Genomic DNA, 17,552 nt, shown 5'->3' on the forward strand with positions numbered 1-17,552 from the left:
TAGCGCCCACAGGGTAGTTCCTAAATACCATTTTAGTACCACATTAAAAGGAACTAAGGAGTAGTGGTGTGCACCTGTAATTCCAACTACTTGGAAGGCTGAGGCAGGAGGATCACTGGAACCTGAGAGGCAAAGGTTGCAATAAGCCGAGATTGCGCCACTGCACTCCAGCCTGGGAGACAGAGCAAAACTCCACCTCAAAAAAAAAAAGGAACTAGGGTTCCTTTTAATGATCCTGGACCACAGTGTTATGCCAGTTGCAAGAAAGTGCTTGGAGAATGATGGGACCATTCCAAAATGACACAGGAACTAGTTTGTAGAGGTTCCCACTGGCCAAATGTGGAACAGTTTAAGCATCCAAATAATTATAATGGTCATAAATTGTAGCTCATAGTGAGTTCATGGTGATATAAATAAGCACATGAATGTGTGGAGGCAGGGGAGTTCTACCCTTCAACAGAATGACAACTAATAGGTCTAGAAGGAACGATAGAATGAAAAAAATCATCATTTGATGGCCAGGAACTGTGGCTCACATCTGTAATCCCAGCACTTTGGGAGGCCAAGGGAGAAGGATCACTTGAGCCCAGGAATTCGAGACCAGCCTGGACAACACAATGAAACCTTGTCTCTAAAAATAAAAGTAAAAACATTAGCCAGGCATGGTGACTCATGCCTGTAGTCCAAGCTACTCAGGAGGCTGAGGTAGGAGGATTGCTTGAGACCAGGAGATTAGGCTGCTGTGGGCCATCATCGTGCCACTGCACTCCAGCCTGGGTGACAGGGTGAGACTCTGTCTCAAAAAAATAAAAATACAAAAATCATCACTTGGTGATACTGCTGAGAGAGAGCATTTCAAAAAAAAAATCACCATTTGGCAACTATCATAATAAGTGAACTCCTGATCACTTGAGGTCAGGAGTTTGAGACCAGCCTGGCCAACATGGCAAAACCCTGTCTCTACTAAAAATACAAAATTAGTTGGGAGTAGTGATGTGCACCTGTAATTCCAAATACTCGGAAGGCTGAGGCGAGAGGATCACTGGAACCTGAGAGGCAAAGGTTGCAGTAAGCTGAGATTGCGCCACTGCACTCCAGCCTGGGTGACACAGCAAAACTCCATCTCAAAAAAAAAAAAAAAAAAATTTGAGAAAGAGTATTTACATCTCATGTCACAAAAGACTATCTGCCCTAGGGATGAACTCCTATACGTCAGTAAGACCAATGACACAGCAGAAAATGAGCAAAGGATATGCAAAGACAGTTAACAGAAAATACAAATAGCTCTCAAACAAAAAGATGCTTCATATGAAATACACAAAACCAAAAGTTTAATAACATATTGTTGGTGAAGCTAGCAGAAAGAGTCACTCTCATATATTTCTATGGGAATAAAAACTGGTTAAACATCTATATAGGATAATGTGGCCACACCTATCAAAACTTAAAATGCATGTGCCTTTTGACCTAGCACTCCCATTTCTAGAAATACTTGCTCATGTGTGAAATAATATATATGGGTGGTCCCCAACCATTTTGGCACTGGGGACTGGTTTAGTGGAAGACAATTTTCCACAGACAGGGGTTGGGGACTGGGTGGGAATGGTTTCAGGATGAAACTGCTCCATGTCAGATCATCAGGTATTAGATTCTCATAAGGAACGTGCAGCCTAGATCCTTCACATGTGCAGTTCACAATAGGGCTTGTGCTCCTATGAGAATATAATGCTGCCACTGATCTGACAAGGAGCTGGTGCTGAGGCGGTAATGCTCGCTCACCCCTCACCTCATGCTGTGCAACCCAGTTCCTACCACGCCACAGACTGGTACTATTCCGCAGCCCAGGGGTTGGGGACCCCTGACATATATACAAGGTAATTCTGGGCAACACTGGTTGTAAAAACAAAATATTGGAACAACATTTAAGTCCAATAAAATTCTGGTTATATGAATTATGGTAGACCCAAATAATGGAACACTTTGCAGTGTGAAACAACAAAACAATGAAGCTCTTTTGATGTGATACAGATTTCTAGAATCTATTAAGTAAAAAGAGTAAGATGCAGAAGTATGCAAAGTGTGCCATATGTTGTATAAAATGGTAGAGATAAATAAAAAAAATATATATTTCATACAAAAAGACATAAGGAAATTACTAGTTAAAGGTTGCCACTCGGAGAAAGGGGAAGGAACTGGACAGACGAGAAAATTTTTCATTGAATTTCACAGAATTTTTTTTTTTTGAGACATAATCTTGCTCTGTCTCCCAGGCTGGAGTGCAGTGGCATGATCTCAGCTCACTGCAACCTCCACTTCCCGGGTTCAAGTGATTTTCCTGCCTCAGCCTCCCAAGTAGTTGGGATTACAGACGTGCACCACCATGGCCGGCTAATTTTTATATTTTTAGTAGAGACGAAATTTCATCATGTTGGCCAGGCTGGTCTCAAACTCCTGGCCTCATGTGATCCTCCTGCCTCAGCCTCCCAAAGTACCGGGGTTACAGGCGTCAGCCACCGCACCTGGCCTGAATTTCCCTGAATTTTGAATTGTGTGAATCCATTACTGATTCAAATAAAAATGTAAAGCCCTAAAACAAACAAAATACTGCCTGGTATAGGAAACCTGTTTCCTATAGGATAAAATCCAAACTCTTGAGTTTGGTAAATAAGAATCTTCATAACTAGAAGGGAGAATGTGGGGTCTGAGGTCAGGTTCCTGGGGTTAACATTTAGACTAGTTTAATGATGAGCCTGCAAGACTCTGGGCATGTAATTTAGTCTCTCTAAGCAACTTCTGTAGAATGGAGACAACAATAGTACCTCCTCCACCACTGAGTCGTGAAGAGTGAATGAGGCAATCCATGGCAATGCTTAGCACAGTGCCTGACATATTGTCAGACACCAATCGATGCCAGCTACTTATTTTAATAACATGGTTCAATCTACCTTTCCAGAGTTCAATATCCCCGTTTCAGTACCATGAACTGAGGCTCTGAACCTCTATTTCCTGGATTGCCAAACTTTTAAAAACTGGTTTTCTGATCAACTCTGTCTCCATGCTCTCCTTGGGTGAACCACCAACTGTGACAAGAAAGTCTATGGCTTCAGCCAAGCCTTTTCTCCTAAACTGTAGGCTTTAGCTCCTAAATGATTAGTCTACACTTACTCCTGGATGTTCCTGTCAGGGAAACAAAATATCCAAAATTAAATTCATTATCTTTCTCTGCTCCACCTCCCTAAATATGCTCCTCTCCCTACATTCCTAAAATAGTTAACAGCTCCACTAATCATTTGTCATCCAATCCAGAAACCTAGGAGTCATTCTTAATTTTTTCTTCTCTCTCAATTGCTCTCCCAGCCCAAATGTTCACCAAATTCTTTCCATTCCAACTCTTGAATAGCCCTTAAATCTTTCTATTCCCTGTCCCTGCTTTAGTTCTCTTATTACATATGAATTCACAACACTCCCAGAGTGCTCTCAGCTCTTGATTCTCCCCTTCCCAATGCACCCTTGACAATGCTGCCACAATTCGCTCTTGAAATTCAAATCTGATTTTTCCATATTCAAACTCTTTTAATGGCTTTCTAGTGCCTAAAGAGAAAGTCTCTACTCCTAAGCATGGTACACAGGCCCTTCAGTGACACTGTCCTGACCAGCTGTCTTCCTCACTGGCCAGCCCCCACACATCCTTTCCTTCAGCTAAACAGCACAGTCTCCTGAGCTTGTTGCTCTTCTCTCATTGCTCATCACCCTTGTCCAGGCTCTGTCCTCTACCTGGAACAGGGTCAACTCATAGGGTCTGTAAGCTGGATGGGAACAAAATTACATCTTTATTTTCACTAACCTCTACTAAAAATTAGCATTTCCTTCTATTATGATGGCAGGGAGCAAACCGTCATATCTGTATTACATGTGACTTTGTCTCTACAAGAAATCACAGATTTTTCATATCATACTAGCATTGTTGCAGATAACCTCAAAATACTATTTATAATCATAGTTTGAAATCACACTAGTGACTAATCTGATAGATCTTATTTAATGTGTTAAATAACAAAGCACATATTACTGTATCTAAATTTGCTTTTTAAAATTTTTGATACTGAAATTATACTTCAATATTATTGGTTTAATTTATAAGTCTATGTATTTTAATTTATGTATGTATTTAAAACCTTTATTTTTAGAAAGGATCTGTAAGCTTTTCCAGACTGCCGAAGGTATCTATAGCACAAAAAATGTTAAATACAAACCTAAAATATTCTTTCCCACCGTATCTACCTAAGAGACTGCTATTTTCCCTTTAAGACTTGGTTAAAATATCACCTTCACGAATTAACTGTCATCCTGGCCATAACTTCTTGGCCACCTCCCTATTCCCACCCCCACCCCAACAGTCCATAGCCCCTTTGTACATGTCTGGCTCCCGCACTAGACAAAGATCCTTGAAGATAGGAAAGTCATTCAGTTTTGCATATTCAGCACCTAGCTCAGTACCTGTCAAACAGAAGTGAAATAAAGTTGTACTGAATAAATAAAGACTATAAGCTAATGAAAGATTTTAGAGTCTTAAAATCTGAGTTTGGATCCTGGCTAACAATTAGTAGTTTTGTGACTTTGGGAAAGTCATTAGACACTTCTAAGCCTCCACTCTTAGGTATAAAATGTGGGTAACACCTCACCTACTTATTGCATGCTATTGTCAAAAGGATCAGATAAAGTTAACAGTGTGAACATACTTGGGTAGGTTGCCGGGGCTACATAGATTTTAGTTATTCTTGTATTATATGCCAACTTACTTAATAATACATTTTTAAAATTGCATCAAGAGAATGAAACAAGTTATACATTTGAAGAAAATATTTTCTTTTTTTTGAGATGGAGTCTCACTCTGTCGACCAGGCTGGAGTTACAGTGGCGTGATCTCAGCTTACTGCAACCTCTGTCTCCTGGGTTCAAGCAACTCTCCTGCCTCAGTCTCCCAAGTAGCTGTGATTACAGGTGTGTGCCACCATGCCCAGCTAATTTTCGTGTTTTTAGTAGAGACAGGGTTTCACCATATTGGCCAGGCTGGTCTCGAACTCCTGCCCTCAAGTGATCTGCCCACCTCGGCCTCCCAAAGTGCTGGCATTACAGGCATGACCCACCGTGTCCAGCTGGAGAAAATATTTTCAAAAGACACATCTAACAAAGGACTTTTAGCCATACCATACCAAGAACTCCTAAAACTTGACAGTAAGAAAACAACCAACCTAACTTAAATATGAGCCAAAGACCTTAACAGACACCTCAGCAAAGATATACAGATGACAGAAAAACATATGTAAAGATGCTGTACATTATATGTCATCAGGGAGATGCAAACTAAAACAATGAGATACACCTACTAGATTAGAATAGTCAAAATCCAAAATATGACAACATCAAATGCTGCCAAGGATGAGGAGCAACAGGAACTCTCACTCTTTGCTGGTGGGAAGGCAAAATGGTACAGCCACTTTGGAAGACAATTTGGCAGTTTCTTACTAAATGTACTCTTACTATATGATCCAGAAATCACACTCCTTGGTATTTACCCAAAAGAGCGGAAAACTTATGTCAATACACAAAGCTATACACAGATGCTTATGGCAGCTTTATTCACAACTGCCCAAACATGGAAGCAACCAAGATGCCATTCAATAGGTAAATGGATAAACTGTGGTACATCAGACAATGGAACATTAGCCAGCAATAACAAGAAATGATAAATCAAGCCATGCATGAAAAGACATGGAGGAATCTTAAATGTGTATTATTAAGTGAAAGAAACCACTCTGAAAAAGCTATATACTGTGATTTAACTATGTAACATTCTGGAAAAGGCAAAATTATGCAGACAGTAAAAAGATCAGTGGTTGCAAGGGGATTGGAGAGAGGGGTGGAGAATGATGAATAGGTGGAACATAGAGGATTTTTAGATCAGTGAAAATACTCTGTGTGATACTATAATGATGTATACATGTCATTATATATTTGTCCAAACCCACAGAATGTGCAACACCAAGAGTGAATGGGAATGTAAACTGTGGAGTCTGGGTGATTATGATGTGTCAGTGTGGACTCATCTATTGTAACAACTGTACCACTGTGATGTGAGATGTTGATAATGGGGGAAACTATGCATGTGACGGGCAGCGGTTATTTGGGAAATCTCTGTACCTTCCTCTCAGTTTTGCTGTGAACCTAAAGCTGCTCTAAAAACAATAAAGTCTAAAAACACAACAATAACAACAAGGTTATGCTAAGGTCAGACGATTATTAAGAACTTTACCTCCAGCCAAATCCCTCTACCTATTACTTTCCAGTCTTTATGCCCTTGTTCTCATTAATATTCCCATTATTTTGCCAATGCCCTTTCCTCTTTGCTGCCTTGGTAACTCATACTGGTTCTTCAATACTCAGTTCAAGTGTTAATAACCTCCTCTACAAACCCTCTGCTTTTCCCTTACCCACACTTCATACAATGTGTGAGTTAACCGTCTGTGAGCCTTTGAAGAGCAGGTACCCTGGCTTATTCTTCTTGGACTCTTTCCCTCAATCCTAGCACCCACCAGGAATTCATGCTTGCTAAGCATAAAACTGAACAACCAAAGGTGATTAGAAAATATCTGAAACAAATATCTGATACAATATCTAACATTGTATGCTTTTGGTTATCTATAAGAAAAGTATAGCCCAAGCCTTATAAGTTGAAATTCTGAATGATGAATCTGTCATAAGTCCTTTAAATATTCAGTTTTTCCTCATTTTAAATGTAAATCCACTCACTCTAGCAAAAAAAAGCAAGGTGAAGTTCATCTTGCAATGTCTGTTTCAACAGTCATGCCCTAATGCAGAGCACTGTATCACTGAAAAAGAGTCAAGGTGAAGAGGTGGAAACAAGAAACCACCGCACTTTTGAATTCTTCCCATTCTCATCTTGCTCACAAGAACAGGAGTGAGAATTTTAGCTCAGATCTCTTACCTCAGAGTTAAGATAATGGAAAACAGAGGCCAGGGGCAACATAGCCAGTTCCAGGCACAATGAGTTATAGGTTAACCCTTGCAGAAGGAGTAGGCCTGTTGATCTTCCAGGTCCAAATACAACCTTACAAAATAATTTCTGAGCCTCCTAAAGAGTTGCCTTAAGATTTCCTCAATTCTAAGGAGATGGGAGACAGTTCCCGAGGAAACATATTATATATGTAAAAACAACTGAGCCAATGATATACAAACAATAACCAATTTAGGCCAAATTCTGAGTTTGAGACTTACTAATAGCTCTAAGAGAAAGCAGAAGGAAATAATCACCTGCTTTCACCATCACTAAATGACCTCACTCCCTATGTCACAGACAACACAGAGTATACAGGAAAATTTCAATTTCCTGCCATCTCCTTTAGATTCATTTTCCCAAATAACCTGAGAGCTGGTTGTCTGATTTACTTTTGTATTCCACTGATTTCTTCAATTCCTAAAAGTCATGAGCCAGCTTGCTCAACAATGCCCCATTTTAACTTATTAATCATTCCCCTATATAAATGTCCTCCACAATCTTCTTACCTACAGTTAGGAAGGTGCTCAACAGCTGCTCTGTGGCGACAGGTTTGATCTCTGTCCGAAGATTAACAAATCTGCCAACTACCAAGGGGGCTCGGCGGAAACCCAGAATCCTGGTTTGGAAGATTGAAGAACAGAAGAGAAAAATCTTAGGGGATGTTTTTTAAGTAACGGTCTTAAAAATTACAGTTCATCATGTCAAATGTGTAAAGGGTTTTAGCTAGTAGCTAAACCTAATTTTTTAGAGGTACATATATTTAGGAATTTAATGTGAAGGTGTGTATAATTTATTTTAATATACATTTCAGCAAAAAGAATAAGACAAATCTGATAAAATGTGAACACTTTTTAAATCTACAGAGTGGGTATATGGGCTCATTATACTATTCTTTCTACTTTTGTATGATAGAAATTTTTTCATAATAAAAATTAAAAATAGATTTTAGGAAAGTATTAGAAAAAAAATGGGACCCAAACTCATATATGGGTTCAAATCTTTAAATAAAACAGCACGTTGGTTAAAAAAAAAAAAAAAGCAGACTGATCTAAAAGGCTAAGCCCACAGAGCAAATTAAATATAGAGACATTTGAAGATATCTCTAATAATCTAAAAGGTTGAAAACAATAATTTATTTTAAAAAAATGAAATTTCCTGGCTAAAAAATATACACCAACTGAACAAAAGTTGGAGGCGCAGAATTTGGAACACGCAGAAAATTTACAATGAAGAAAATAAAAATCACCTATGATTCCACAACCCAGAAATAATTACAGGTGCTGACATTCTGGCATATAAGCATGCTTTCCCTTTAAGTGTGGGTATATAAACACACACTCACACTTACATATATACATACAATTGAGATTATATTGTATGCAGTTTTATATCTTGCTTTGTACTCATCATTGTATCATGAACCTTTTCCCCGGTCATTAGAAAGCCTTTACAAATGGCTATTGTTTAGGGCTGCTGATTCTGTCCTAAACACAGTCTTAGAAAAGCCACAAAGGCAAGATCAACAGATTTGTCAAAATAACATAGAAATCCAGAGATACCCCCAGAGGCAAGGGAAGGTGGTTAAATCTGACTGTAACAAAGAAACAGCAACCCAAAGCAGAAAAGTATCAGGATCCACAAATGGAAAAGGTTGGGAAGGGTTTTTTGTGTGTGTTTTGTTTGTTTGTTTGTTTGTTTGTTTGTTTGGGTGGTTGGTTTTTGAGTCTCACTCTGTTGATCAGGCCGGAGTGCAGTGGCATGATCATAGCTCCCTGCAGCCTGGAACTCCTGGGCTCAAGTGATCCTCTCACCTCAGCCTCCCTGGTACCTAGGACTACAAACGCAGCCTAGATTGGGAAGTATTTTTTCTTCCCATTGAAAATTGCCAAGCCCAAGAACAGCAGCCAGTTTAGCATTGAGGGGCAATGTTACTGTGGCGCTTGAGGCTGGCTACGGTGGCACATAACAAAAGTGACAGGGGGACTGGCAAGAGAACATCTTTCAGACTTTGAGGTAGGGAAGGACTTTTAAATACAAGACTCCCAAAGCACAAGTCACAAACTGAAACATTATAGTTAGTTAACATCAAAAGTACACAAATACTCTAAGATAACAAATAGGTGTCCTGCTGTGAAAAGATAAACTTTGCCAGTAATGGGGAAATACAAAATAACAATGAAATAACAATGAAATATCACTTTACATATATATCAACAAAACTTAGTGTGTTGGGCAATACAAAACACTGGTACAGAAATGAGGAACTTTATGCCTGTTGGTTTCCAACAAACAGGATAGGAAGAAGGGAGTTGGGGATGAAGAAAAGAGGCAAACAGATAAGGTCTTGGAAAGCCTGATTCTAGTGTGCCATTAAGTGAGGAGAAGGATTTATCCAACTGTCCACCACTAGGTCTTAAAAGGGGCAGCAAAAATTCATGGTATTGTACACACGTATATAAGCTTTTCCGTATCAATAGACGTTTAGGTTACAACCAGTTTTCCCACTATTGAAAATGCTACAGCTAAGACTGTTGTATATATATCTTTGAATTTTGTATTCTTTCTCTAGGGTACTTCCTAGAAATGTCTTAGATATGTGTATAAAAAAGCAGTTATTTGTTCAAAGGATATGAACATTCCTTAATGTTGATATATTTATCCTTAATTTTGATATATAATGCTAGGGTTCTTAACAAAAAGACTGAAACAATTAACAATGCCATAAGCAGCATATGAATCTCAATGTATTCCTCCCAATAAAGTATTATCTTTTTTTTAAGCTTTGCCATTTTCAACGGGTAAAAACAGTATCTCATCTGAATTTTTAAAAATTTCTGGTGAGGATGAACCTCCCCCCACCCCACATATTTATTAGCAATTGACAATGTTTATGCTCTTAACCCATTTTCTAATAGAGTTTTAACATACATATGTTTGTATAAACACATATTAAGACCATTAATATTTGTATAAACACATATTAAGGCTATTAATACTCAGATTACATTAGATTCAAGTGTTTTCTCCGTTTGTTTTTTGCTTTTAAATTTTGTTTCTTGCTATGTAAGTTCATTATTTTATTTAGTCAAGACTATTGAATTTGTGATTTTTAAGTTATTGCTTTTATGTTTACAAAATCCTAATTCAGAAAAAGACAAACATTTCACCTTTTTTTTTCTGGTTTCCTTATAAATTCATTTTTAGGCTGGGCGTGGTGACTCACGTCTGTAATCCCAGCACTTTGGGAGGCTGAGGTGGGCGGATCACCTCGAGTCAGGAGTTCCAGACCAGCCTGGCCAACATGGTGAAACCCCGTGTTTACTAAAAATACAAAAAATTAGCTGGGTGTGGTGGTGCGTACCTGTAGTCCCAGCTACTCGGTAGGCTGAGGCAGGATAACTGTTTGAACCCAGGACGTCGAGGTTGCAGTAAGCCAAGATCAGGCTACTGCACTCCAGTCTGGAGGACAGAGTGAGACTCTGTCTCAGAAAAAAAATTTATTTATTATTTTATTTTATTGAGACAGGGTCCCACTCTGTTGCTCAGGCTGGAGTGCAGTGGTGTGATCACAGCTCACTGCAGCCTCGACCTCCCAAGCTCAGGCAATCCTCCCTCCTCAGCCTCCCCACTAGTTGGAACTATAGGCACACGCCACCACACTCAGCTAATTTTTGTATTTTTTAAGTAGAGACGGGGCTTCTCCATGTTGTCCAGGCTGGTCTTGAACTCCTGGGCTCAAGTGATTCACCCACCTCAGCCTCCTAAAGTGTTGGGATTACAGGTATGAGCCACTGCATCCAGTCATAAATTAATTTTTTAAAACAAATATTGTTAGCAATTTCTTTTAAAGTCAGCCAATATGGCCTTATGAAAGAGCTGGTCAGCAGAGTAACTGGGATACCAGACAGTTCAGCTGCAAGGTTCCTGACTAGTAACCTGCTGAAAAAGAAAAAAAAAGAATTTTCCTAGTTAACTTACAAACTTATAATTCACATCTATTTTCTTTCCTTTTTTTTTTTTTTTTTTAAAGACAGAGTCTCGCTCTGTCGCCCAGGCTGGAGTGCAGTGGCACGATCTCGGCTCACTGCAACCTCTGCCTCCTGGGTTCAAGCGATTCTCCTGCCTCAGCCTCCCAAGAAGCTAGAACTACAGGTGCCTGTCACCACGCCCAGCTAATTTTTTGTATTTTAGTAGAGACGGGGTTTCACCATGTTGCCCAGGCTGGTCTCGAACTCCTGAGCTCACGCAATCTGCCCACCTTGGCCTCCCAAAGTGTTGGGATTACAGGCATGAGCCACTACGCCTGGCCCTTTCCTTTTGTAATTATTCTGGTTTTTGAAGCTGTGCATAGTTTGTATAAAGAATAATAAAACTCATATTTCATGCTACATGTTTCCAGCACATGGAAATAAGTCAGCATTACTTACTTAAAACAAATACATAACAAAACAACAGGACGGCTAGACCCAATTAATGACCAGTTCAATTCAGAGATTTAAGTTCAAAGTTTATTTACCAAGAATATCTTCACTGATGATAACAGAGCAGGCCAGAAATGAAATGACCTAAAGAAGCATGGAAGTAAAATACTTCAGTATTCCTGGTGCCAACCAAATTATGAGACTCATACAAGTTTAATGGAACTAGTCAATTAGCTATCTAAAATCGATAACAAGTTATTTATTAGTGTTGCATCCTTCTGAAGGAGTCCACGAGTCCTCTCCAAGAAAGATTTTTGAAAGCAAACAAAATGAACATAAGCTGCTGTGATCATACGCACCTGTCCAAGTGAAAGGCTGCTACCTCTGCATTGTGTCTATCATAACCAGCATACGGTTCCCCTTCCACCACATGGTCTCGGCTATACCTGCAAAGTGAATGGGAAGCACAGATGTATATGTGGATTACACCAGTAACAGGTGACAGCACAAGTGATAGAATACACCCATTAGCAAGCCTGATTCTGCTATAGTCACCTTCTCTGTCAACCCTGCGAACAACTGTGGATTAGCATGAATTGCCGGTAGATGGAATGAAGATGAGGTAGAGAAGGAAACTAGAATTCTCTATCTACGTCAGCAATCATTCTAAGAATAAAACATGGAAGCTGTCATTTTTGCCCCACTAAAGGGCTTTTGATGTAGTTTTAGTACAGATAAAAGGTAGTTTTCTGGAAGGCAAGGACTGTCTTTGTATTGCCAGCACAGTGTTAAGCACATAGTTGGTGCTTAATAAATGTCTACTAAAATGTTTATTAGACTGACCTGAAGAAATGAAGAAAACTGTGTAATTAAAACTTTTGCTGGCCAGGCACGGTGGCTCACACCTGTAATCCCAGCACTTTGGCAGGCCAAGGTGGGTGGATCACCTGAGGTCGGTAGTTCGAGAACAGCCTGGCCAACATGGCGAAACCCCATCTCTACTAAAAAACACCAAAATTACCTGGGTGTGGTGGTGAATGCCTCTAATCCCAGCTGCTCAGGAGGCTGAGTCAGGAGAATCGCTTGAACCTGGGAGGCGGAGGTTGCAGTGAGCCGAGACTGTGCCACTGCACTCCAGCCTGGGCAACAGAGTGAGGCTCTGTCTCAAAAAACAAAAAACTTTTGCTTACCAGAATGGCTGTGGCAAAGCTTATAAAAGAAATTTAAATTTGGGGGAAAATAGTCTGATATAACTCAATCTTTGTTAATGGGAAGGCAATGGCGCTTTTGAAAAAAGTTGTTTGAATAACCATTCTTGTTCTTTTTTTTTAAGTTTATGATGACGTACTACAAGGAGTCCTGGACTGGCAGTGGGAGGTTGGTGTGGCTGTCATTACTTGACTGGGTAAGCTTGAGCAAAACCTTTCTCTTCTCTGGGTCTCAGATTCCTTATTTACAATATTAGGGGCTGGACTAGGAGGTAATTTCTAAGGTCTCTTTCATCTCAGACTGCATTCTGATGATTTTCTATCACATGCATGACATAAGCAAAGGATAATGAAGACTGCATATTTCTTTCTACTAACCATTTTAAAAGATAGAATTTAAATCTGTTAATTAGGAAGAAAAAAGTACTTAATTCACCTATGTCCTCTCTATTGGTCTCCTACATTTCCTGAATCTAAAGGAGACCTTTTAGGCTTTACAATGGACCTATGAAATAGAAATAAATTGAGAGTCATGTGGAGAAGAGAGGTTCCACTAAGGATAGTTGGCTCTCTCATGCTAAAACAACAATAGGGAAGTGGAAAACAGTACTATAAAAGGCAGTGAACTTCAACTTAAATGACCTTAGAATATAAAGTGAAATCATATCCACAAAATATATCTTCAAGGCAAAATGATGAAGCATTTGTTAGAAGACAGCCATATATCACCTTCTGGTTGGGCACCAGTTTCTTCTTAGCATGGTCAATATACCCAAATGTAATTTTTTGTTTGTTTGTTCCTAGTGCAAAGGATTACTTAGGAATAATTTTTTAAAAGGTTTATATTAGCTACCTCTAAATTAAAAGTCAAATTTGAAATATCCCTGCAGCAAAAAGCTGACACTATTCAGGTACTGTTCTACTACAGATGTAGGCTATCCTTGAATACTTTATTTTTAGTACTTCAGGGCAGCCACAGGAAGGTATGTGGTGAAGTGCAGTATGGTCCTTTCAGTGAAACATTAGAGAGCTTTCCAATCCATCTAAAGGCTGCGCAGAGTAAAATGCAAAAGCTTAGAGGAATACAGGAACTTTGGGAGTAGGCAGGAGAGGAAAAGATGGAGGGAAGAGAAAAGGAATAAGAATCAAAAGAACTACACTGAAGTCAGGCCTGAATCCTCAGCTCATGTTTTGGTTATGTGAAATATGGAAAATCAGAATTCTGGATCTCATTTTTCTCACCTGTAAAATGGACAGCTGGACTAGCTGATCTCCAAGGTCCCTTTTAGTACTTCCTGAGATTACTCATTCACTTCTACATGCTTCTAGGCCCCTGCCTTCTTGTTCTTTTTCCAACATAACTGCTGTTTTTGCCTGTGAAAATCAATTACTTCTAGAATGGAAATAGCTACATTAAAAAAAAAAATCACCTTTACTTATAATGTAAGGCAAAATGTGTAAATAAAAGTGTCACTCTATTCCCATATATATCATCTACCTATACTGCACACACCTTGTATCTCTGAGAGTAGGACATTGATAATCAGGCTCCAGAAATGTTAAAACCACAAGTGGCTTTTAGAGAAAGGACTTAGATTCTTCTCTTACCAGAGAGTGATCCATCTTAAGTCACTGACAGAGCAGCAAAATTCATACAGTAACTGCCAATAAATCATTCCTATCCTTCTGCTGAAGGACATCAGAGTATGACCAAGGACATTAATTTGCACTTACACCGGGACTAAATAGCCTCTGAAGCCCTGGGGGTCAGAACAGCATTTTGCTGGGTGTTTAGGGACTGGAGTCAATTTCTGCAAGCACTTAAACTTACAACCACTTTCCCCAGCCTGTGATATTTCCTGATATAAAGCAGCACAGGTCAGTATGTGCAGTGACTAAGAGAGTTAACACCTATGGCAGGGGCCAAAAAAAACCTTGCTGAGTTGGAGAAGAGAGTGCCCTGGAGCTGGGAGTGGACACAGGCTGTTTAGGAGATGATGCAGGAGCAGGGGGCCAGAGTTTGACAGAAACAAAGAGCAAAGGGAAGATAAGGCTGAGTATAGAGAGGAGGACCAGACAGTCAGGGGCTTGACCTTAGGCTGTGGAGGCTGGGTTTTGTCTGGTGGGCAATGGGAAGTCCCTGGATGTTTTAAAGCTGGGGAACATAGTGATAATAAGTCTTCTGGGGAAGAACGGGGAAGAACGGAAGTGGTTTCCAGGATGGTCTGGAGGAGGGAGGTAATGAGAAGGCTGCAGTGGTAGTAATAGATATAAGATGAAGCAAGAAGTGACTAAGGTTATGCATTATCTGTTACTACCTCCCCTACTCATCAGTCTGGCCTCTCCTCCCACCACTTATATCTTGTCTGAACATTTCAGGCCTATCCTGCAAAGCACCTGGTCTAACACTGCACGCTCTTGGGAATATCTGTCTTCTAACACACTTCCTGCTGTCCCATCTCCCCTTCAATTCTCCAGTGTACAAGTGGTAGGTGTGACGAGGATCTCTTTTTTTTTGAGACGGAGTTTCGCTCCTGTTGCCCAGGCTGGAGTGCAATGGCGTGATCTCGGCTCACTACAACCTCCGCCTCCGGGTTCAAGCGATTCTCCTGCCTCAGCCTTCCGAGTAGCTGGGATTACAGGCACGTGCCTGGCTAATTTTTTGTATTTTTAGTAGAAACGGGGTTTCAGCATGTTAGCCAGGCTGGTCTCGAACTCCTGACCTCAGGTGATCCGCCCGCCTCGGCCTCCCAAAGTGCTAGGATTACAGGCATGAGCCACTGCACCCAGCCAGATCTCCTCTTATTTAAACACAAAATGCTCACAACTCATCTCTTTATTTTATTTTACGTTTTTGAGATGGAGTTTTGCTCTTGTGGCCCAGGCTGCAGTGCAATGGCGCAATCTCAGCTCACCACAACCTTCGCCTCCCAGGTTCAAGTGATTCTCTTGCCTCAGACTCCTGAGTAGCTAGGATTACAGGCACATACCAAAACGCCCGGCTAATTTTTTGCATTTTTAGTAGAGATGGGGTTTCGCCATGTTGGCCAGGCTGGTCTCAAACTCCTGACGTCAAGTGATCCGCCCACCTTGGCCTCCCAAAGTGCTGGGATTACAGGCGTGAGCCACCGTGCCCGGCCATCTCTTTATATACAAATGTTATTTTTGTCTTTAGTTTGCCTTTTTCCATTACTCTGTTTATGCTGCTTATCTCTCAGGCCAAGAAGTCAAAGACCAAACTTCAAAGCTAAATGCGATTTTTGATGATGAGTGCTCCACGTCATCACTTATGGGAAGCAAACAAACTTAGAGAATTCCATGTGTGTGGCAGAATACAAGCTGTTTACAACTTTAACAAATATGGGTTCAAACTTCCGTACCACTGATTAATGTGAGGTGACATTGTCAAGTTAGTTACACTCTCTGAACCTCAGTTTCTTATTCAGGAAATAAGAACTGAAATTGTCCAAAAAGGTTAAACCTTCGTATAAGGGTTTAAAGGATTAAGAGATACAAAAGTACTTAGTGTAATCCCTGGCAAATAGTGTGCATTACAGAAATTAGATCCCAGGCCCACATAACCATGGTTTTTTTTTGTTTTTTGGGTTTTTTTTTTGAGATAGGTCTCACTCTGTCACCCAGGCTGGAGGGCAGTGGCACGAGCATGGCTTGCTGCGGCCTCAAACTCTCGCACTCAAGCAATCTTCCCATCCTCCCACCTCAGCCTTCCAAGTAGCTGAGACTATAGGTGCACACCACCACGCCCAGCTAATTTTTTATTTTTTTATAGAGACAGAGTCTCATTACATCACCCAGGCTCAAGTGATCCACCCACCTCGGCCTCCCCAAGTGCTGGGATTACAGGCATGAGCCATCACGCCCAGCCCCAATCAAATTTTTATTCTCTGAAAGTCTACCAAATGTTTTAACTTTCCTAATTTCCACATCACTGACATATATTTCCCAGTTCCAGACCAACAGTGATCCCTTCCATTTCTGGGCTCCCTATACATTCATGCTCTGACTGCCTTTCATTTACTAATAGTTGGGTAAGAAAGGGAGTTGAATTTTGTACATCTTTTCCCTACATTTCTTCTCCCACTCCAGAAAGAAATCTAAAGTCATGTTATAATTTTTTCAAAAGCTCTACTGAGGAATGAAAAAAATGTTTAGTACCCAAAAGATTGCAGACATTACAAACTTTGAGAATATTCATTGGTAACTAACTCCCGGCAAAAGAATACAAATCACCATCATGATGTTAACCTAATTCAGATTCATACACTCAGAAAACATTTTTAGAAAATTAACTATACCCTCCAAGCTGTCTTGTGTAGAGAAATAAATAAATAAATAAAAATAATTAACTGTATCACAGAATTGTCACACAAACTATCTCTGTAGATCCCTAGGAAGTCCAAAGGGATCATGAACAACATACATATTTAGTTAACTAAGGTAACTAAAATGGCCCAATTCTTTACTTAAAACAGGTGAAAGAAATAAGAGATCTATTAGAACAGCTATGATCTGAAACACTGACGCCAAACCCTGGTGAGGATGTGGAGCAACAGGAATTCTCATGCATTGCTGGTAGAAACACAAAATGGTACAGCTACTTTGGAAGATAGTTTAGCAGTTTTTTACAAAATGAAACATACTCTTACCATGTGGTCCAGCAATTATGCTTCTGGTATCTATCCAAATGAGTTGAAAATTTATGTCCACACAAAAACCTGCACATGGATGTTTATAGCAGCTTTATTCACAATTGCCCCAAACTTGGAAGCAACCAAGATGTCCTTCAGTAAGTGAATGGATAATTAAGCTGTGGTACATCTAGAC

General features: G+C 40.0%; 1 protein-coding gene across 3 annotated transcripts in view; it reads right to left on the reverse strand.

The window, feature by feature from the left end:
• The window catches only part of FAM20B (FAM20B glycosaminoglycan xylosylkinase), a 53,586-nt gene that overhangs the window by 14,352 nt on the left and 21,682 nt on the right, over nucleotides 1-17,552 (reverse strand). For all 3 annotated transcript variants that reach the window (XM_034941443.3, XM_034941439.4, XM_034941447.3), the window contains 2 exons: nucleotides 11,859-11,945; nucleotides 7,585-7,694 (listed from right to left, as the gene is read on the reverse strand). In XM_034941443.3, coding sequence (XP_034797334.2) covers nucleotides 7,585-7,694; nucleotides 11,859-11,945 — 197 coding nt within the window. The remainder of the gene's footprint in view (nucleotides 1-7,584; nucleotides 7,695-11,858; nucleotides 11,946-17,552) is intronic.

This window comes from Pan paniscus, chromosome 1, assembly GCF_029289425.2.
Source record: "Pan paniscus chromosome 1, NHGRI_mPanPan1-v2.0_pri, whole genome shotgun sequence".
NCBI lineage: Eukaryota > Metazoa > Chordata > Mammalia > Primates > Hominidae > Pan > Pan paniscus.